At 51.7% G+C, this 21,822-nt stretch overlaps 1 protein-coding gene and 1 long non-coding RNA gene across 2 annotated transcripts in view; one reads left to right on the top strand and one right to left on the bottom strand.

Annotated features, from left to right (window-relative positions):
• The window catches only part of ECE1 (endothelin converting enzyme 1), a 117,391-nt gene extending 102,663 nt beyond the window's left edge, over nt 1-14,728 (bottom strand). The window contains exon 1 of the mRNA XM_024125431.3: nt 14,621-14,728. Within this exon, the coding sequence (XP_023981199.1) occupies nt 14,621-14,623 (3 nt within the window). The 5' untranslated portion in view covers nt 14,624-14,728. The remainder of the gene's footprint in view (nt 1-14,620) is intronic.
• A 129-nt stretch (nt 14,729-14,857) lies between these two features.
• On the top strand, nt 14,858-19,835 carry LOC129391986 (uncharacterized). Its single transcript, XR_008616927.1, has 3 exons — nt 14,858-15,012; nt 16,128-17,339; nt 19,462-19,835. It is a non-coding gene; the product is annotated as an uncharacterized lncRNA (long non-coding RNA).
• Nucleotides 19,836-21,822: the final 1,987 nt, after the last annotated feature.

The raw sequence follows: 21,822 nt of genomic DNA, 5'->3' as shown, positions 1-21,822 counted from the left end.
AGTGACAAAACAAAAGGCCCAGGACAGGGCTGGGCCCAGAGCATACGTGTAATAAGTCAGGATTTCCAAAGTGTGATCATTCGCCCACCAGCGTCAGAATCAGGAAGTTTGCTGGAAATGTAGGTTCCTGTACCCCACTCCAAACGTACTGAATCAGAATGCCTGTGACAAGGGCAATGAAATATGCATTTGTCACCGGAATTCCTGGTGATTCTCATGTACACTTGGGCTTGAGAAGCACTGCAGTCAATGCAGTCTTACTGTTACCACTAAGCTGCAATTCCTGGGGCCCTGATTAGAAGCCCATAGGTTATGTGGAATGGGGGAGAGAGCATCTGTCACCAGAAAGGCACAGGCCTATCATGAACTGTTCTGCTTCCTCATGGCTTAAAAACATGAGCACAGGTCTTGGAGTTAGACAAGCTGAGGAACAAATTCTGGACTCTACTTGCTTAGCTGTGTGACCCTGGACATGCCGCTCAACCTCTCTTTGTTGCCTTCTGCAGATGTAAAATGGTAACAACCAACCTCTACCTGCTGGGGTTGTTGGAAATGATCTGAGGAAGTGCCTTATGCAAAGCTCATTTCAGGTGCTGGGGGGCGGGGAGATGGTGAGAGCTGCAAAACGAAACAGGAAATCTTTCACCGACTCCTCATGTCTCTTCTGCTGCCACAGGTGTACCGGAGGTGGAATCTGTGTGTCCTTCTCAGGACACAAGTCCTGGCCATCTAGAGAGGGCAGAGACTCTCCATGCAAGGCTTGTCAACCACCCACCACCCTTGCAGGAGGGGTGGGCAGCAGGGTTTGCGAGGACAGAAGCAGGGATTGGATGGGAAATGGCTGGACAGTTGCCCAGGGCCCGCACTGAGTGGCCCAGGACCAGAAGAATCACTCTCCCAAAGCCAGGCCTCGCAGGGCAGTGGAGCCAAGCATGCCACGGTGGGTGACAACACAGACTCTGGAGAGAGGCTCTTCAGGTTTAAATTTTGGCTCTGCCACTACTGGCTCTGCCTGGCTGGTGAACTCCTAATCATCCTTCAAGACCCAACTCAAAATATCACCTCCCTGGGCCAAGTTAGTCATCCATTCCTCCAGCCTTTAGAGGCTGTTGCCTTTCACTTGTGGCCAGTTGACTTGTCTATCTCTCCCACAGGCCTAGGAGTTCCTTGAGGGCAGAGATACCCCCATACCTGGCACAGAAGATGCATTCGGCAAATATTGGTTCAGTCTGAATTCCAACTTTTTCAGCTTTCTGAGTTCCCTTCCTCGCCCCACTAAATGCCTCTATTCTAATCCCTGTTCCTCTCTCAGATACAAGCCCTTTGTTTTCCAGGGTTTCAACTTCCAGATCCCTTTCTCCTGAAGGGACATCAGCTCAAGGCAGAGCTGATGCTTAAGGGAGGTTATACAGAAAGACCTCATATTAACTTCTTAACCTTTGCTGGCTGCAAAGGATTCCCATGGAAGGGGGAGCAGTCAGGGTCTGCGAGACTGCCTAGTCATAGGACTGTGGGGGACAATCAATTACAGACAAAGCACTCTAGTGTAGTGGTTAAGAACTTGGGCTCTGGGCTTCCCTGGTGGTGCCGTGGTTGGGAATCCGCCCGCCAATGCAGGGGACACAGGTTTGAGCCCTGGTCTGGGAGGATCCCACGTGCTGCGGAGCAACTAAGCCCGTGTGCCACAGCTGCTGGGCCTGCACTCTGGAGCCCGTGAGCCACAACTACTGAAGCCCGCGTGCCTGGAGCCCGTGCTCTGCAACAGGGATGCCACCGCAATGAGAAGACTGTCCACAACTAGAGAAAGCCCGTGCGCATCAACGAAGACCCAACGCACCCCAAAATAATACATAAATAAATTTTTAAAAAAAGAATAGATACCTAAAACACAGAAAAAAAAAAAAAAAAAAGAACTTGGGCTCTGTGGCCAAACTGTATGGGGTTCAAATCTTGCTCTACCACTTATTGGCTCAGAGAGATACATTACCTCTCTGTGATTCGGTTTCCTCACCTCTAAAATGGGGATAATAATAAATACTTCATAGCGCTGATATTATCATCTAAGAGAACTGATAACATAAAACACTTAGCACTGTGCCTGGCACAAAGTAAATACTCAAAAAACATGATTACCTTTTTTTTTAACGTTTATATTGGAGTATAGCCAATTAACAATGTTGTGAGAGTTTCAGATGCACAGCAAAGTGACTCAACCATACATATACATGTATCCATTCTCCCCCAGACTCCTCTCCCATCCAGGCTGCCACATAACATTGAGCATAGTTCCCTGTGCTATACAGTAGGTCCTTGTTGGTTATCCTTTTAAAATATAGCAGGGTGTACATGTCAATCCCAAACTCCCTAACTATCCCTTCCCCCCACCCTTCCCCTGCTCCCACCCGCCCCGTAACCATAAGTTCATTCTCTAGTCTGTGAGTCCATTTCTGTTTTGTAAACAGGTTCATTTGTATTATTTCTTTTTAGATTCCATATATAAGTGATATCATATGGTATTTCTCTTTCTCTGCCTGACTTACTTCACTCAGTATGATGATACCTAGGTCCATCCATGTTGGTGCAAATGGCATTATTTCATTCTTTTTCATGGCTGAGTAATATTCCATTGTATATATGTACCACATCTTCTTTATCCATTCCTCTGTCAATGGACATTTAGGTTGCTTCCATGTCTTGGCTATTGTAAACAGTGCTGCAAGGAACACTGGGGTGCATGTATCCTTTCGGACCATGTTTTTCTCCAGATATATGCCCAGGAGTGGGATTGCAGGGTCATATGGTAGCTCTATTTTTAGTTTTTTAAGGAACCTCCATACTGTTCTCCATAGTGGCTGCACCAATTTACATTCACACCAACAGTGCAGGAGGGTTCCCTTCTCTCCACACCCTCTCCAGCATTTATTGTTTGTGGATTTTTTGATGATAGCCTGATTATCTTTATGTAATAGCTGAGACCAGTAAATGCTATGGCAGGAAAGAACAAAAGGATTACACAAGAAAAATCAAAGGTAGGCAGAAGTTAATACATCATTTTTCCCAAGGAATCATCAAGTGTCACCAACCCCAGGTGGTCTTCTCTGAAGTAACCTGCCCGGCCAGTGCTGATCATGCTCGAGCTGGATCAGAGCCACGGTGCCTAGCTTCCCCTGTGGACTGTGAGGCAGCCCTGCGTCTGCACCTTCTCCCACACCATCTAGAGCACGTGGTGATGCGGAGCAGGGCTGTGGGAAATGTCTGCCCACAACGTGGGCAGCAACAAGCTCACAATAGGACCCGAGTCCCTGACAAAGGTCTTTCCGGGGAGACCCAATTCACTGGTAAGGCAATACAAGTCTCTGTTGCCCATGGTGCAAATCCCTACAGAACCCAAATCCCTTCCAAGCCCATCCTTGCCAAGTGCTGGGAATACAGATATAAAGAGGCAGGGGGGGCTTCCCTGGTGGCGCAGTGGTTGGGAGTCCACCTACCGATGCAGGGGACGCGGGTTCGTGCCCCGGTCCGGGAGGATCCCACGTGTCGCGGAGCGGCTGGGCCCGTGGGCCATGGCCGCTGGGCCTGCGCGTCCGGAGCCTGTGCTCCGCGACAGGAGAGGCCACAGCAGTGAGAGGCCCGCATACCGGAAAAAAAAAAAAAAAAAAAAAAAAAGAGGCAGGGGCTCTGCTCCTGCAGAACTCCATCCAATAATAAAATCAGTTAACATTTACTAGGCACTTATGGTATGGATCCCAGATTATGATAGGCACAGACTCTGGCTCTTTACAAGAATTATACTGCTTGTTTAAACAGCTGTATGAGTTTAGTACTATTATTCTTCCCATTTCACTTAGGCAGAAAGAGAGGCTAAGAACTAAAGGGATCTGCCTAAAGTTGCTCAAGTAAATGCAGAGCTGGGATTCAAACCTAGGCAGGCTTATCCCGGCTCTTGATCTGCACGGGTGCAGGAGACAAGAAAGAGCGGGAAATTCCGTCCAAGGTGACTTGTAGCCTGATAGAAGGCAGTCGGGGGTGGGGAATGAACGGGGCTGAGGGACAGTCTCCTTCGTCCCTCAAAGGGGATGGGTGGGCCGGGGACGGTCAAGAAAGTTTCTGAGAACAGCTGTGGAAAGAGGAACAGGCTAATGGGTTTGGGACATACATATGTCAGTGCTGTAATTAGTGACGCCCACCTCTCAGAGTCAAGTGCTGAATATGCACCACACGTGCTCTGAGCACATCTTCCCCCGTTTAATGTTTGCAAACACCCCGGAGCAGGTTGTTATCCCCACTCCACAGGTGGGAAACCCAAGGCTCAGAGAGGAAAACTTACCTGCTCAAAGGTCCTTTACAACAAATAAGTGGTGGAGCCAGGGTTCAAGTTCAAATTGATACCTCAACCCCTGCTCTTGGCCCCAAGGCCATGCTGCACAAACAGGAATCAGTGAGTGTGTAGTAGGGACCTGGCGCAGAAAATGGGAGCTGCCTAGGGTTCCATCCCGGGCCTGCATTTAATGCCTGTCTGCTCCCTATTCAGGCTGCAGGCAGACAGAATAGCTCCAGCCCACCTAAGCCTTTCACGCATGCACGTGTGTGTGTGTGTGTGTGTGTGTATGTGTATGTGTTGGGGTGGTGGTGATAATTAAGGGCCTTGTTAAAGGGTCTCCCAACTATATGGGGAAGTAAAATAAACCAGCAGTGAGACAGGCTGATGATGGGAATTTCCTCACCTCCCCAGCCTAACTGCGTTCACCAGAACTAGAAAACAGCACAAGTGAAGCCTAGCGTGCAGCAGGTCTCTCCAGCTGTTCGCGAGGCCCAGAACGACAGAACTGCAATAGCAATGTTATTCAACCCTACTATCATTAAGTTATTGACAGCTCCCGTTACCGAGGACCCACTATGTGCACATCCTATGAGCTTTACATGAATCATTTCAACCACTCTTTAAAACACCATGAGAAAGGAATTACTATCATCCCATTCCACACGGGAGAAAACCGAGGCTCAGAAACAGTCCCTGGCCCAAGATCACCCAGCTAGGATTAAGTGGCAGAGCTGGGACTAGAACCCAGGTCTATCTGGCTCTGAAACCCACATCTTAACAGAAAGAGCACCAAATTAAGAGTCCCGGAAGTCAGGGTCTAAGTCCTGCTTCTAACTCATGTGGCCTCAGGCAAAGCCTCTTTCCCTTTCTGAGCCTTTGTCTCCCTGAGAAGAGGTTGTTCTGGATGATGTCTACGTCCCACTTCCATGTAGTTCTGAGACTGTGAACTCCCATGCCCTCCCCACCCTCTTCCTTCCCTCCACCCGCAGAAGCCTAGCAGGATACCCAGTAACCACCCACTCAGGGGCAGAGAAAAATGAAGTACTGCTTTCTCGTGGCCGCCTCCTGCCTCAGACCAGCCCGGGACACCCAGGAACCACCAAGCCACAGGATTTCCTCGATCCAGGCCGTGGGAGTAGCAGCCCGAAGGCAGAGGGGCTAGGCGTGCCTTTGAGGCCATCACTTCCTCCGCCTCACTTCTCGGCAGGGTGTGCGGAAGTGGGGGAGGCAGGCCCTGGCTCTGTGCCCTTCTGGCTCCATGTCCCTGGGTCCCCAGGGCCTGGGGTGGTGGGAAAGGGGTCACTTTGGGAGAATCCCAAGCTCCCCCTGGAAGGCTGAGTTCAAATGGAGGTTTTAAGACAGGTCTATCTGGCTCCAAAGGCAAATTTTGCCCACCATGCTCTGCTGCCAGGAACATCCTGCAGCACCTGGGATGCCCCCACTACCGCTCTCCCATCCTCTGAAGTAGCTGCTAAAATCCCACATCCTAGAGTAACACAAGCCTCCTTGCCCTCAGGACAGGAGAAACTACTGAGGCCCACTCTCACCAGACACTGGCCTCCCTGCCTCACTCCTGCCCCCTACAGGCCATTCCCCCACACAGCAGCCAGGGCCTTTCTAAAACAAACCAAACGAGTCATCCCGTACTTGGAGCCCTGCAGTGCCTTCCCGTCACTCTAAAACTGAAATGCCAGCTTCCCCCCACGCTTGACAAGGCCCTGCAGGACCTGGCCCCTCCATGCCCACCTCTTCCTACCCACTTCCCCCTTGCTTCCTCTGCCCAGCCACATCGGCCTTCCTGCCACTCATAATGTGCCAAATCCCTCGTCCCTGCCTTAGGCTCTTTGCACCTGCTGTTCCTTCTCTTTGGAACTCTCCTCTCCCGCATCTTTGCCTGGCTGCCCCCTCCTCATCCTTCCCCGACCATCTAGAGTATCCCACCCCCCACCTCACAGCCACATCGTTTTCTCTTCTTTCCTTTCTCTGAAGTGATCTTTCTGGTTGGTTGGTTTGTCTGTTTAGTCTCTGGCTCCCTCCGCTAGAATGTAGCTCCTAAAGGGCAGGGATTTTGCTGCCCCATCCACCTCTGTCCCACAATGATGCACGACCTCATTTCATCCTTATAACCCTGCAGATGAGGATGCAGGAGCTCAGAGAGGTGGAGAGACTTGCCCAAGGTCACAAAGCCCAGAAGTGGCAGGATACAGACCCAGGTTTGCTCCATCGCCTTTGCAAAGCCTCCATGGGCGGGGCTCCCACGGCCAGAGGCCTGCTCTGGGCGGCTGATTCACAGTGAGGTGCCTAGGGAGGGTACCAAGATGAAGAGCCTACCCGCTTTCCCAAATGGCCCTTTCTCAGAGATACGGGACAGCTGGGGTTCCCAGGTGGCACAGGCACAACCCTGGAGGTGGAAAAGCACAGAGCAATTGGGAGCAAATGGCTCCCAAATGAGGGGAGCCCACCAGAAACTGGGGAGCTGCGGAAACCTCAATGCACACAGTGTTTTTCAGAAGGGGAAACTGAGGACCAGGGAGCGGAAGGGACTTGCCTAAGGTCACACAGCCAATCAGTGGTAGAGCCTCATGGCCTGGGGTCTCCAGGGCCAGGACGCCCTCCCTGCCCTGAGAAATGACAGACGCCTAGATAAAGCTCAGGCAGGGTCTAGGCAGAGCCCCTGCCTGGAGCTGCCAGGCCCTGACAGCAGAGGCAGGGCCGACAGTGTGGATCTGAAGCATTAAGACAAAGAAAGGACTCAAATTCCATCCTTCTTCTAAAAACATTCATCAAGAAAGTACTCTAGGTTAGACCATGGGGCCCTGGGCAAAGAGGTGAACAGTACCCTCCTTGCAGAATTGTGTGGCAGTTTCTAGGAAAGTTAAATACGCATTGACCCTACGGCCCGGCAGTTCCACTCCTAAGACCCACCCAAGAGACACGCACGGGAATGTCACAGCTGCCCAAACTGGAATCAATTCAAATCTCATCCACGGACATTTACATGCACATCTACCCAGTGGGATGCAATAGAGCCTAAAAAGGCACAGATACTGGCAACAGCATGGAAGAACTACAAACGGTCAGTATTGACTGAAGCTGAAGGAAACCAGACCCAAGTGTACATACATATGAATTCATGCAGATAAAGTTCAAAATCAGGCAAAACAGAGTAATAGAAAGTAGGTCAGCAGCCCCCTGTAGCAGGGGGATTGACAGAAGGGGGCACATGGGAACTTTCTGGGGCAGTGGAAAGGTTCTATATTTTGATCTAGGGGGTGATTATGTAGGTGTGTACATTTGTAAAAATTGAGCTGTACAAGATGTGTGCATCTTATGCAAATTATACCACAATTTTAAAAAAATGTACACTCTTGTCCTCAAGAAGCACCCAGACAAGCAGCACCAGGACTGGCGTGTGGTTCTCGTGAGGCTGATACCGGCTGAGCCCCCTGTACGTGCCAGGACTGAGCTGGGTTCTTCTGAAACAGCACCTGATAAAACTGTTCCAACTACCGTACAAAATAGGCCCCAGCATCTCCATATTAGCGACGAGGAAAACACAGCTCAGAGAGGTGACATGCTGTCCAAAGTGAGAGCAAATAGTGTGGGAGCCAGGCTTGAACGTGGGCCCACTGGTCTGTAGGTCCACTTCTGCTGACCGGCAGCTGCCTCGTCCCGTGCCTCCTCCTCTCCAGGGCTGGAGGGAACAATCCTGTGTGTACTGGACTCGGAGCTTCTGTGAAATAGCTGCTTTGGAAATGCATCCTTCCTCCCCGCTCTGCCTCTTCCACCTTTCCTTGCTGCTCTCACTGCCACAAGTCTCGGAGGTCAGCCCTGGACCTCCATCCAAAAAAAGGAGCCTCAGCTCTGTGTGTGTGTGTGTGTGTGTGTGTGTGTGTGTGTGTGTGTGTGTGTGTGTGTGTGTGTGTGTGTGTGTGTGTCCCCAGAGTACTAGGAGGGCTTGAGGTTAGAGTCCCCACCCTTGGCTCCAGTCCCCAAGTGACGCAACCCAGCTTCTGGATTCAGAGAATCATAAAATGTTTATCTGCAATAACGGCCACCACCACCATCGCTCAGTTCTTACCCTGTGCCAAAAGCTATGCGCATTAATGCGTCATCTCGTTAACCCTCACCAATGACCCTTCAAAACAGGTATGTTAGGATCATTTTACAGATGGAGAAACCGGAGCTCAAAGGGATTAACTGACTTGCCCACAATCTCACAGGGAGGAAACGACAGAGCTGGGATTCAAACCTCGTCTGGCCAACTTCACGCCTGTGCTCTGAACCAGAGTATTATGCTTGTGACCCTACATGTCACAGCTGAAAAGGCCCCTTGAATCGGTCTATCCCAGCCATGTCATTTTACAGATGGGTAAACTAAGGCTCAGGAAGGGAGAGTGTCTTGCTCAGGGCCACACAGAAAGTTAGAGGCAGAGCTGGGCTGGAAGCTACATGTATCTCCACCCTTGGCCTTGCCTTCAGGGACCAGAGGGGCCTGGAGCAGGCCATGTGCACCCAGAGGGGCAGCGTGTGGGAGGCAGAGGCAAATATTGACATGACGGTGTTTACACTTGTAACCCTACTCCTCCTGGCTGCCACCCGCCCCCACTCCTGCCTACAGCCAAGGAGGCAAAGGAGCTTGTGGGGAGGAGCCCAGGGAAGGCAACGCTTATGTGTCAGGCTCACACTCACGGGGGCATGTGGTCCGGAAGCTTGGGACATCTCCAGTCAGGGGCGCCTGGGGCAATGCCGGGAGCTGGGGAGCTGGGGGTCTGGGCTGGGAGCCAGAGGCCTGGGTTTAAGCCTCAGCTCTGCCACTGGCAGGCAGTAGGACTCAAGGACAGCTGGCGAGTGAGGAGGAAAGGGCTTCACTAACTGTTAAGTGCTGTGCAAAGGTGAAAGATGATCAGTATTTCGGCCTGGCCAGTGTCCAGCGCCCATCAGCTCCCAAGGCCTCTGGCCACTGCCCAGGAGTCCCATCCCTGTCCTCAGGGGGCTTTCCCAGGAAGGAAGTTTCTGCTAAATTGAGTGGTAGTTTGGGACTGAAGCCAGAATGTTGAGGAAATCAGGAGGCCGCTGCCCAGTTCCAGCTCCTAATTCCCTAGGTGGCCACTGGGCACCAGCTTTCACAGCTCTGTAATGGGGATAAACCTACTTCCTGTGGTTGGTGTGACAGTCAAAAGGGTTACATTTAAGTGCCAGGCACATGGTAGAGGCTCACTGTACCCCTCAGTCTTCCCTCCTGTAAAATGGGGACGTTGAATTAGACGGTTACAAATCCCCTTTTAACACAAGCATTCGAGGTTTTAAGAAGATCTAGCAGCCAGGCCCACCTCCCTATCTCTGGGCCCTGACATTGGGTCCTCCCTCAGCTAATTTCCTGAATGTTCTCCAGAAACTTGTTCCTCTGTTTCCATCTCCCCGTCAGTAAATCCCCCCACCCCCCGCCCACCTCGCCAGGAGCCCTGTGGGGAGGATGGAGCCATTCTGAGGCTTGTCAGCGAGCTGAGACAGGCCAGCGGATATCCCAGGCACCCCATCCTCAGGGCCGCTGGGGAAAGGGCAGAACCCTCAGGGCCTAGACCCCCAGCACCTCTCACTGGCAGCGGGGTTCAGTCAGCGTTGCTTGCTCATTAAACTTTGCCCCCCAGACTATAACTCTTTAAGGACAGGAGAGTATCTCCTTGTTGTCATGTCTCCAAAGCTTGGCTCCTAGGAAGCATTCCATTCCACTAACTGTTACCATATGAGGCAGCTCAGATGCCGCCTCCTCTGGGAAGACTCCCCTGATACACCTCCATGGCCAGAGTGACTCTGGAGCTGCTTCCCCGTTTTCTACCTTGTTTCAGAGCCATTCAGAAGCTTCACCTTTCTCTCTTTTAGGTCAAAGTTCTTGGGGGCCAGGAGCCCCGCTAGTTATCTGCATGAAAGCATGAGAAGAGGAAGGTCAATGTCCACAGGGCTGGGGGCTCTGTGGGACCTCTGTGGCCACAGCTCCCTCCTCTCCTCACTGCCCATTCTGGGCAGCATGATAGGGATGTGGTGTGGCGTGGATGGGGCAGTGACTGGTGTCCAGACTACTGTCATCTCTCCTAGGGCCACTCTGGCAGCATCCTAACTGGTCTCCCAGCTTCCAGCCTCACCCCTCCTACCCATTCTCCAGAAAGCAGCCTGTACGATCATCTCAAAATACAGACCTGACCACATCACTCCTCTCACTGCCCTTAGGATCGAGCCCCGAATTCTTAACCTGGCCCTCCCTGCATGCGCCTTCCCCGGGCCACCTCCCAGCCTGCAAATGAATTAACTCCCGAGTGCACCATGTTTTGTCCCATCTCCCACTTACTGCTCCCTCTGCGTAGAATGTTCATTCTTTAGGCTACAACCTTAATGTCACGTCCTCAGGGAGCCCTTTCTGATCCCCAGGCCAGGGTGCCCTATCTGCTCCTCAGCGCCCTGCGAGTCTCCTTGGTAACAGAAATCACCCTGGTAATTTCCTGCTCCATATCTGCCTGCCCACCAGACTGTGGAAGACAGACTTACCCGTCTCGTTCACACCACCCACAGCCCCAGCTCCTGGCATTATGCCCCGCATACTTGTTTGGTGAATGAATGAATGAACGAATGAATGAATGAATGCAGCACTCTGACGGGGACGAGGTGCTTACCTAGTCAACCAAAAAGAAAAAGTTGAGGGGAACGAAAAGTCGTAAACATTTGCTGATCGTTCCTCCCTCACTGTCATCAAAGTGTGGACTTTAGCCAAACTGCTTATGTCTTGGCTGATGCCTGAAACTTTCTGCTGAACCCACCCTGTAGCCCTCTTACTCTTCAAATCCTGCTCCTCTCCTGGTCTCTCCAATTCTGTCTGGGAAACAATGTACTTATTCTTTAACAAAAGTTAAAAACATGCCTATTTACCCAAATGTTAGCAATAACCCATGCTGTGGGGAGCACAGGCTCTGGCCACACCGGGAAAGGTACTTCTGTGTTCTGGGAACCCCCTACAGACTGGTTCAGGGGGGATGTGGCCGGCCTCCCACCTTTAATTAATAATACTTTTTCCCTCAAGTGCTTAATAGGTAATGAAGCATTTCTACATTGTATCTTATAGAAGGAGCAGATCTGCCCCACTTGGTAGGAAAGAAGGTGTAGAAAGAGGGAATAACTGATCCAAAGTCACGCAGCAAGTTGGTGGTATATCCAGTATTCAAACCTAGGAGCTGGACCTGTCCTCAACTCAGCCACTTACAGTAAAGATGATTCCCAACCCTTAGCTGTGGCTTTGAGCTCAGCCCCTAGTTTGGAATGTAAAGGAACATTCTCAAGGCACCACAAGAGTGGACTGGCAATGCCAGGTTGGGCCTCCTTCCCCCAACCTGTCCGTCTGGTAACCCTCCAAACATCTAGGAGGTCTGTGCCCGCTCTGGTACTATCTTGCTGTGTGACCCGCAGCAATCTCCTTCACCCCTCTGTGCCTGCTGCTGGGCAGTATGGGGACAGCCAGAGACAGGAGACACAAAAAGCCTCCTGAGAACCCTCATGTCAAGCCTGCACTGGGGGGTCTACTTGAGGTCTTTGAGAACAGCGCTGACTCCCTGCCAAGGAGTTAGAGACCTGGGTGGGGAGCTTGGAACCATCAGGGAGATTGAGCCAGGACAACAGGAAACAGCCCACACACTCTCCAAAGGAGCCCCACTAGGAACCCAGGGGCCAGGGGAAACTTGGCAACGATGGAGGGAACGCTGAATTGTTTAAAACCCATGGAGCAGGAGATCCAAGGAATAAACACTCTAGCGGCCTTGAATCACCCCCACCTCAGGAATGAGTGCAGGGACTAGTGTTTAGGGGAAACCAAAATGACGGGGGCCAAGGAGGCCTGGCATCAGCCTCCTCTGCACCCACATGCAGTGGACCAACAATCCACAGTGGAGCTCTGGCTCCTTGGTCTGCCTAAGCCTCCAGCCATCCAGCCCCATCAACATCCCTTGCCCACTCTCTCTCCTCTCTTCTGCCTCTTTGATGCTCAGGTGTCAGGCAAGCCCCATTCAGGCCTCTCCTGTACTCCCACACCTCTGGTCCTCTGCTCACACAGGTTCCCCTACCTGGGATGTTCTTTCCAACTCAGATGCCACCTGCTCGGTGAAGCTTTCTCTCACCTCTCCATACAGAAGGGAGCCCTCACCTGGCAGGATCTCTCTACCTCTCCTAAAGATATGCCACCTAACCTGAGGATTGCGTGGACATTTATGAACTGGTGGAAGCTCTCCTGACACAGTGTTTATGACTGTTTTTCCCTCCCTAGACAGGGCTTGGCATACAGTAAGTGTTCAATAAATCTTTGTTAAAAGATGAGCCAATGACCCATTCTCTAAGTATCACTCTTCCCTTCTTCTCCCCACAACATGATAAATTTTAATCCTTCTTCCAGACTTAGCAAATAGGTTAGATGTCAGGCAGAACTTCCCACCTTGAGCTTAAGGTTGTACAAGAAAGGAAAGTTAGCTGTATTCGAGCAAAGCACTCTCACTGGGTCATCTCACCGAATCTGTACACCATCCCTGTGAGATAAGACCCATCATCTCGTTTCACAGATAAGAAACTGATACTGGGAGGTCATGACGTAACTTGTCCCTCTGGGGAAGCAGAGGAACCAGAATTCAAACCCAAATCTGTTTGATGCCAAAGTCAGGGGTCTCTCTGACAGGCTGGGAGGCTTCTTAGGTTGTAAGGCTCTGAAAAGTGTCACCAACGCAAGGTGACCTCTCTTTCTTTACTGATTTTTAAGGAGAAAACAGTTCTCCTTCTGAGTAACTTAGGTCAGGGTGGGCTTGGAGGCAAAGTGGATGATATGACCTCAAAGACACCCTTTTAATTTCCCATATACTGAGATCTTAAATCAAGTGCCAGTCCGCGGGGAGTGAGCGCCCTACCACTGAAACTGTTCAAGCAGAGCAATCCAGGGGCAGGTTCCTGATCCACGAGGTGGGCTGGATGCAAGATGGTCTCTAAGCACCTTTGGGCGTGGAGTCAAGCCATACCTGCATTACTACTGACTCCGGAGAGGCAGGTGGTGCAGGGGAGGCGGACACTTGTGGAGCGAGAAAAGAGGGGACTGGCTTGGAGGGAAGAAGAAAGGGATGTTGTAAGGGCACTCCAGCCCTGGGCAGAGCAGGGGCTGGTCCTGGGGAGCCCCTGGGGGGACTCGTCAGTCTACAGGGGATCCCATCCTGCCCCCACCCGGGTCCCCACAGGCTTGGCAGCATTGCCACAGAGAAGTGGAGGTGGCTGCATCCCCAGGACTGGCAGCCACCATCACTGGCACGTGCCCCCCTCAGGCCCTACGTGGTGACTTGTATCCACTCTGCAGGGTACAGAACTGGACTAGAGAGAGAATCAGAGGGGCCTGCCCTTGGGGAAAGAAGCCACAGAGAAGTAGGTGGCCTTGGCCCCCAAGATGGAGAGGTGATCACTAGGCCCCAGAGAGACATTGAAAGGTCTTAGCGTTCCTTCCAGAGACAACCCTCCTCTCTAACACAGCCTCCACAACTCCGGCCCGACCAAATGGGTTTCTCTCCTGAGGCTTCAGAAACCCCCCTGAAATCCCCATGTCCAGCTCCCTTCTCCCTGGTGTCACTGCCCATCCAAGTCAGTGCCTGGTCTCAGCAACCCCCTCCTCTGAAGACCCATTACTGAGAGATGCTGGGGAGACCAGATCGCTGGGCCTAGGGTCCCCAAGTGGCCCCAGGACTCTGACAGCCGTCAACCTGGCTGCCCAGCCTCCACTCTCAACTCCCTAGGGGAATACTGGATCCACAGTCCCAGGGCGCCCGACCTAGCCTTACGAATGCGCTCGGCGCCGCCACCCACGATGCCCCAAGCCGAGCCCCGGAACCACCTCAGAGGCGCGGGACACTCAGGTCCTACCGAATACAGCCTCTTCAGATTGCCCCCGACCCCCTTACGGAACCAGCCGAGGGTCTCCAAGCCCAGCCGGGTCCAGGGATTTCCGGACGCCCCAGCCCAGAACCGCACCAAGGGACCCCGAACCGAATCGGCCACCCCAAGCCCTCCAAACCCGGCCGGGTCCAGCCGCCCAGAACCAAGCTCGGCGCGGCCGCCCCCGACGGGACCGAGCGCGGCGCCGCCAGGCGAGCCGAGCCCTGCCCGCGCGCCCCCCGACTCCACGCCCTCCCAGGGCTGCTGCCTGCGCCCAGCCCCCGCGAACCGGGCGGGCCCCGAGTCCCACTCCGGCGCCGCCGCGGGGGACCGTCGAGGCGGGCCGGGCGCAGCACTCACCATAGCTCGCGCGCTTCGCTCCGGCCCCGCGCTGCTCCCCGGGCCCTACTCCCCGTTCCCGGCCGCGCTCCTCGGACGCCGCGCGGCGGCGCGCTGGGGCCGCGAGGCTGAGCGCGGCACCAGCGCGGAGTCCCAGGAGGCGGGCCCACCGAGGGGCCAATGGCGGGGCGCGGGGCCCGGGCAGCGCAGCCAGTCACGCCCGGGCGCCGCCTCCCCCGTCCGCGCTCGCGCCTTAACCCTCTGCGCGCTGGGACTGGGGGTGGGTCTCGGACGGCGTGCGGACTCCCGAGGGCAGAAACGGGCAGCGTTTCCGGCGTCGGGGTGCGGGGTCCAGACCTCGCCGAGACCGGCTCGGGGCTGGCGGAGCCCGGGGAGCGGCTCAGCTGTGTCAGGTGCGCGGCGCCGGGAGCCTCGGCGACCTTTGTCTCCTGCCTGGCGCCAGCAAGGAGTGTAACCCAGCGCGCTGCAGCTGCGCGTGTGTGTTTATGTGGGCTGTGTGTGTGTGTGTGTGTGTGTGTGTGTGTGTGTGTGTGTGTGTAAGAGAGGAGGAGGAGACAGAAAAGCGGAGAGGGGGATGGATCCCGCGTGCCTGTGTGTTTATGTGTGACGGAAAGGCAGAGACTGACTGACTGATTTTGGTAGTTTGTTACTGCCTGCTTACGTGTGTGTGTGTGTGTGTGTGTGTGTGTGTGTGTAAGAGTGAGAGAGGGTTGAGAGGAGAAGGTAGAAGGGAAGCAGAGAGAAGGATGGATGTTTCTCCGTGCCTCTACGTTTGTATGTCAGAGGAGAAACTGTCTCTACATGTGGTTGTGTAACTGCCTGAGTGAAAGAGGTGTGTGTCTGTGTATTTGTATGAATGTGTGATCTGTACTTTTGGGGCCTGTTTTGCATGCACGTTGGTGTGTAGAAAAAGACTTTGTGTCCCTGCTGTAAACAAGTAGAGCCCAAACCCCTCTGGTTTTGTGGTGTAGCATGTGCACATGAGGGGGGCAAGGCTGTTATTTGGTACAACTGTGTGTGTAACCCAGTTTGCAAAAAAGAGAGAGAGAAAGATTGTGAGTGAGGTGAAAGTGTGTGTTTTGTTTATGTGACTTTGTGATTATCTCTATGTTGTGTTGAGAAAGAGAAACTAATATGTAGGGACCGTAATAAGTGGATGTTTAGGAGAGACAAAGACATTCCAGAGGAGATGGTGTTTGGGCTTTGAAGGATGTATAGGAGTTCATGAGGCCAGAAGGAAAGACCTGGGGGATCTTGCCTACCAGTCACAGGTGACAGAGGTGGATTCTGGAAGACAGGGCATCTACTGCCAGGAGGGGGAGTAGGAGCAGCTGGCAGCCACCCCTGGTCAGGAGCTGGCCCAAAGTGATTCTGAGCATGCAGAGGAGGGGTCTTGGCACACAGTGCAAGGTTACAAAGGGACCATCTGCTCCTGGGCAGTGTGTGTGGCCACCTGGAGGGCAGGGAGGGAGCTGTGGAAATAACTCTCCCTGTTTCCATTCAACAGCCCTCTGAATTCTCCAGTGTGGAGGGAAGGAGACAGGGAGGAGGCCACTTGTCAGCATTCACAAAGCTTGTTGAGTGCCGCAGACTAGAAAGGAGGGGTGGGCCCTGCCCAAAAGGTGACCAGAACTTCTCTGGACCTGGATGCCCAGACCCTCTTTCCATCCTGGAGGACTGGTAACTTATACCATCAGCTGCCCAGGCCTGGGCTGGTTTCAGATTCCTGACCATTTCTGGTTTCAGATTTGTGATCGTTCCTGATGCCTGGAGGGACATTCTGAAATCCAGGGAGACACGAAAATGGAACCAGTTATCCTGGCTTTCCACTTGCCAGCAGTGTGATTCTGGGGGATTCCCTTCTCCTCTCTGAGCCTCAGTTTTCTCCTCTGTAAAATAGGATTTGTAATTCCTGCCTACCCCCCAGTATTGATGTGAAGATTTAATGAGTTAATGTACACATGGGCCCTCTGTAAGCTATGAACCACTGGAAAATGTGAAGCGTTGCTCCATTTATATGAAGTTCAAAGCACTTTGATGCTGTCAGAAGTCTGGCCAGTGTTGCCTTTGGGGAGGGAATGACTGGAAAGGGGGCAACAGGGGGACTTCTGGCTGCTGGTAAGGTGGTTTTGGGATGGAAGGACTGGGGACAGGGCTGTGCTCAGTTTGTGAAGACGCCTTAGGATCTGTGCATCTTTTTCTGTATATGTTATACTACGACAACATGTTCCCAAAAAAAGAAAAGAAAGGTCAGGCATCCTGACCACATTTTATTCACTCACACGATGGGCATTCTGGAATGCTCTATCAACGAGGCAGGAACTGGGCTGAGTATTGGGGATACAACAGTGAACATGATATGATCCTGACTCTGTGAAGAAAAGAGGAGAAAGGGCGTGGCTTTCTCACCTCTGAAGGAGGCACATTGGCAGGGGAGGGGCTTGCCCAGAGCTACTCCCTGGGCTAGCAGAAGAACCAGGACTAGAATGAAGGACTCCTAGTGCTGTGGCTGAGTCTCTTCCATTCCACCAGGCTGCCTGGGAGAGAGAGGCCCTGGTCTTATGCTGCTCAGGGGAGAACAGTGAGAAGGTTTGCTGCTAACTGTGACCCTAACCCCCAGCTCCTTGAGGATCCTCAGAACTCACCTCCACCAAACAGTCTTCTAGGAACAATTCTATTCTATAGAGACTATGATTACCACCCCAGCCCCATGTTACAGGTGAGGAAAATTAATGTTCAGAGAGGGAAAGTGACCTCCCCAAGGTGGCACAGCCAGTCTAAGAGGATTTAGTCCTTTGCTGGCATCATGCTGCTTCTGTTGACATTTGTGGGCTTGCTGTGCTCTCTGACAGAAACCTGGATGGTTGTGTGGAAGGAAACATGTTTCCCTTATCAGGCTCCTATAGACTGGATGGTGAAGGTGCTTCCTCCAAATACTCAGGTTTCTGGGCACAACAGTCAGAGCATCAGGGCTCAAACTGGCAGAAAAACTCCCTTAAACTGAAAAGTACAGGAGTAGAGCTAGCTTTAGTCACGGCTGCATTGAAGAGCTCAGATGATGTTCTCAGCATTCAGTGTCATTCTCTTGGTCTCTCATGACTGTTTCCCTCTCTGCTGGCCTCGTTCTCTGTCAGGCTCTCTCCTCATGATCACAGGGTGGCTGCCAGCAGCACCAGCCAGGCATCCTAGTCTCTCAGCAGCTGCAACAGAAACAGGGACTCTTTCCTCAACAGTTCCAACAACATTCCTCAAACCAAGTCTCATTGGCTCTTACTGAGACATGTATCCATTCCTTGGCCAATCACTGTGGCCAAGGGCTCTGACTGGCCAGGCCATGGAGAGTGAGGGCCTCAGAGGTACCTGGCATTTGAGTCTAGGTGTGATTTCTAGCCATCCCAACCTCAGGACTCACCAAGGTCCAAGAAGAATCCTCCCAAATTTGTGGAGAGGCTTACATTTCATAGGCCTTCAATAAATAGCAACAGTTTTTATTGGTATTCTTCTTCCTCTGCTTTGCCTCTGTCATCATCTTGTACAGAATAGACATTCAGTAATGTCTAGCATACAGTAGGTACCCAAAGAATCCTTAGTGGTTGACTGATTTTTGCGGGGAGTGGGGAGTTGCTGATACCATGTACCAAGTCAGATAGAGTCTGGACAAATTGGACAGCCCACAGGCCCGCAGACAGGATGAGACTCATTATGAGAACTATTTAATTTTTTATTTTGTTTTGTCTTCCATAACTGAGCTGAAGCTATAGTCTAGAGCTGCTGGGGACATCACCAGACTCTCCAGGAACAGACCCCCCCATCGCACACATCCACCCACCAGCCTAGGAGGATATAGTCAGGAAAGCATCAGAAAGAGCCCATTAGGAGGCTGGTCCGGGAGGAGCAGGCAGAGCTTGTCAGACCCAATCAGACTATTTCTTGACTGATACAACCCTGCAGAGAGTTTGCCTGGGGTGGGGCTGGGGACCGGCATGTCCCAGCCTGATCCCTTTCTCCTTGGGCCACCAGCTACTCTGTTTCAATTGGGCAGTTTGAGTTTCTATGAGGGATTGGAGGTCCATTAGGTCTTGACTAACAATAGCTGCTATTTATCAAGTGTGTGCTGGGCCCCATAGCTGGCACTTTGCATGATTTAAATACAGGACCAGTGGAATATATTTTGGATACTCACATTATCCCTGCTTTTGCTTTACTCTTTCTGCTATTTTCCCCCTTTTCCCTGATTTCAAGTGCAATTAATATGTGCTCACTGTAAAATAATGTAAACAATATGGAAATGAATACAATAGGGAAAAAGTCCCCCATAATCCTACTCCTCAAATATCAACCACTGTTAACTCCTTGATGAGATTCTGCATTTAGCTGTATTAACAGATGTATGTCTGTTTTGTGAGAGGAAGAACATTACATTATTCACCTGTTCATAGCCTCCTTTCCTCCCTGCCTTTGAGGAAGAAAACTCTGTAGTTTACGTAGCTTCAACCTGGTTTTATTCTGTGGATCTGAGTAACAGGAGGAGGGAAGGGAAGGAAACAAGCTAAGAGAGAAAGGGCAGAGGTTGCTGGGTGGGAAAAGATGGGAGAGGCTGGAGCAGGGGGCAAGGAGGTAAGAACAGTGCAGCCTGAGCTTTGAGAGAGCATTTGAGGGACTCAGGATACAGATTTGGAGGCTGTCTGCAGAGGGTGGGAGGGAAGACGAGAAAAAGAAACAGAAAGAGGAAAAGGAATGTTAAGAAGTTTTTTTGAGATTATGAATAAAATCACCTTTAACATTTTCAAAACAATTAAATAAATATTTTAATTGCCTTTTGGACTTCCCTGGTGGCGCAGTGGTTAAGAATCCGCCTGCCAATGCAGGGGACACGGGTTCGAGCCCTGGGCTGGGAAGACCCCACATGCCGCGGAGCTATTAAGCCCGTGCGCCACAACTGCTGAGCCCGTGCGCCACAACTACTGAGCCCGTATGCCACAACTACTGAGCCCATGCGCCACAACTACTGAGCCTGTGTGCCACAGCTCCTGAGCCTGTGTACCACAACTACTGAAGCCTGCTCGCCTAGAGCCCGTGCTCCGCAACAAGAGAAGCCACCGCAATGAGAAGCCCACGCACCACGATGAAAAGTAGCCCCCGCTTGCCGCAACTACAGAAAGCCTGCGCGCAGCATCAAAGACCCAAGGCAGCCAAAAATAAATTTTTTTTAAAAAAGCCCTTTAAATTGCCTTTCAATTTTTTGTTGCTGGGGGGGTAGGGGAGGAACTGGTGTTTCTTTCTAATTCAATAGTGACTTGAGACTGGCCTCAAAGTGGCTCAGCTGTACCCAGGTTACTTTTTTATAAACAAAAAAATGAGAATACATAATATTAATAATTGCTAAAATGTATTTACTATATGCCAGGCATTGTGCTAGATATTCTTCCATATTACTTTATTTAATTCTATAATACCCCAATGGGGGCAGGTACTACTATTATCTCATTTTACAAATGAGGAAGCTGAGGCTCAGAGAGGTGAAACAACTTGCCCAAGGTCACACAGCCAGCAAGTGGGGGAGCTGGGATGAGATAATTTTTCCATTATTTTAATCGTCTGGTATGTAGTTGCTTAGTTTTTGTTGTTGTTGTTATTTGTGTGTTTATTTGTTAAGGAGCTTCAAACCCCTTTCTGCTTGTGATTGGGCAGGAATACACATAAATAAAAGTTAGGCATGCACTGTCGTTGACCCCACAATTCCCTGCGGTCAGTATTACCCCTGTTTTCTACGTTAAGAACCTGAAGCTGAGTGGGACCTGATCACTAATCTAGAGTAAGGTATCTTTTAAGTTGTGTCATGGGCTTTGAACTCAACTGTATTTTCTCTGAAGGACCATACAGGAGCCGGAGCTGGGGTGGGGATCTGGGCTACATCTCGGTCACCCAGGCACAGAGTCACAGACCTTGAGGGCTGGACCTGAAAGAGATGTGAAAAGTCATCTATTCTAGTCCCTCTTTCCATTTATAAATCTTCTCTGCTGCTTCCCCCACAGAGGTCACATGGCCCAAGTCTGAACACCTCTGCTGATGGGAAACCCACTACTTTTGTGGAGCCCAGAGCCGGGGAAAGTAGGCCAGACTGGAGCAGTGAAGCAGATGAAATGCCTGAGAATTAGCTGGGACAAGCACTGAGACTGCCAGCAGGGACAGGAGTGCAGAGAGAATGGAAAACCACTCCCTCCAAGTAACAGGAGGAGGGAGGGGAAAGAAACGAGCTAGGAGAGAAAGGGCAGAGATTGCTGGGTGGGAAAAGATGGGAGAGGCTAGAGCAGGGACCAAGGAGGTAAGAACAGTGCAGCCTGAGCTTTGAAAGAGCATTTGAGGGGCATAGGCTCAAAGGCCTTCCCTGCCAATAGCAGCTCTTCTATATACAGCCCCTCTCAGTGGGAGGAGTAAGGATGTGTTTTTTCAAGGGACCAAGTCACCCCAGAACCAGACTACTCTAACCCAGTATATTTCCCCTTTTGCTTTGGCTGCTAGGAAGCTCTTAGGTAAGTTATATATTGAACCTCAGTTACTAATTTGGTGCAGAAGCCTGATAGATTTCTCCCTATCTCTTTCTAGTGGCTTTCAATCTCTCTTTTAAATCCATGTTTTGTAATGTTTGCTTTGCCACCGAGCAGCTGCTCCACTGAATTTTTGTAAATGGAGGAGATTTTGATCATAAACAAAAACATTCTGTAATGTGAATTTGTTGGTTGACAACTGGAGAGAGTCAGATCCTAGAGAAGTGGGATAGGGCATAGGACTGGACTGGGCCAAGGTGGGAGAAGGTGGATCAGGCAGGAGGGAGAGGACGTCAAGACCATCTTAGCAAATATGATTGGTCACATGGGGAATAGGTGCTTGGTGCTGGAGATACTCCACATGGCGGGGAGGTCGGGGGCGCTAGAGGGGGAGTAGCGGAGTGTGAAGGATGGGGTCACACACCCAGAGAGAAGGGAAGAGGGCTCAGGCAGTAGGAGCGACCTGTGCAAAGACCCGGAAGTGGGAAGGGTGCAGGAGGACAGGAAGACGGCGCCAGTGGCTGGAGTGCTTAGAGCAGTGAGGACAGTGGGTGAGCTGGGGCTGGGAGTGGTAGAGCCAGGCCAGGCCTTGCCGCTCAGGGAGGTGTCTTTTATCCTAAGGGCTGAATATTTGTGTTCTCAGGAGCTTTCCCA

Source organism: Physeter macrocephalus, chromosome 3, assembly GCF_002837175.3.
Source record: "Physeter macrocephalus isolate SW-GA chromosome 3, ASM283717v5, whole genome shotgun sequence".
NCBI classification, from domain to species: Eukaryota; Metazoa; Chordata; class Mammalia; order Artiodactyla; family Physeteridae; genus Physeter; species Physeter macrocephalus.
Note: the sequence above shows the minus strand (reverse complement) of the source record. Positions and strands in the feature narration are given on the sequence as shown.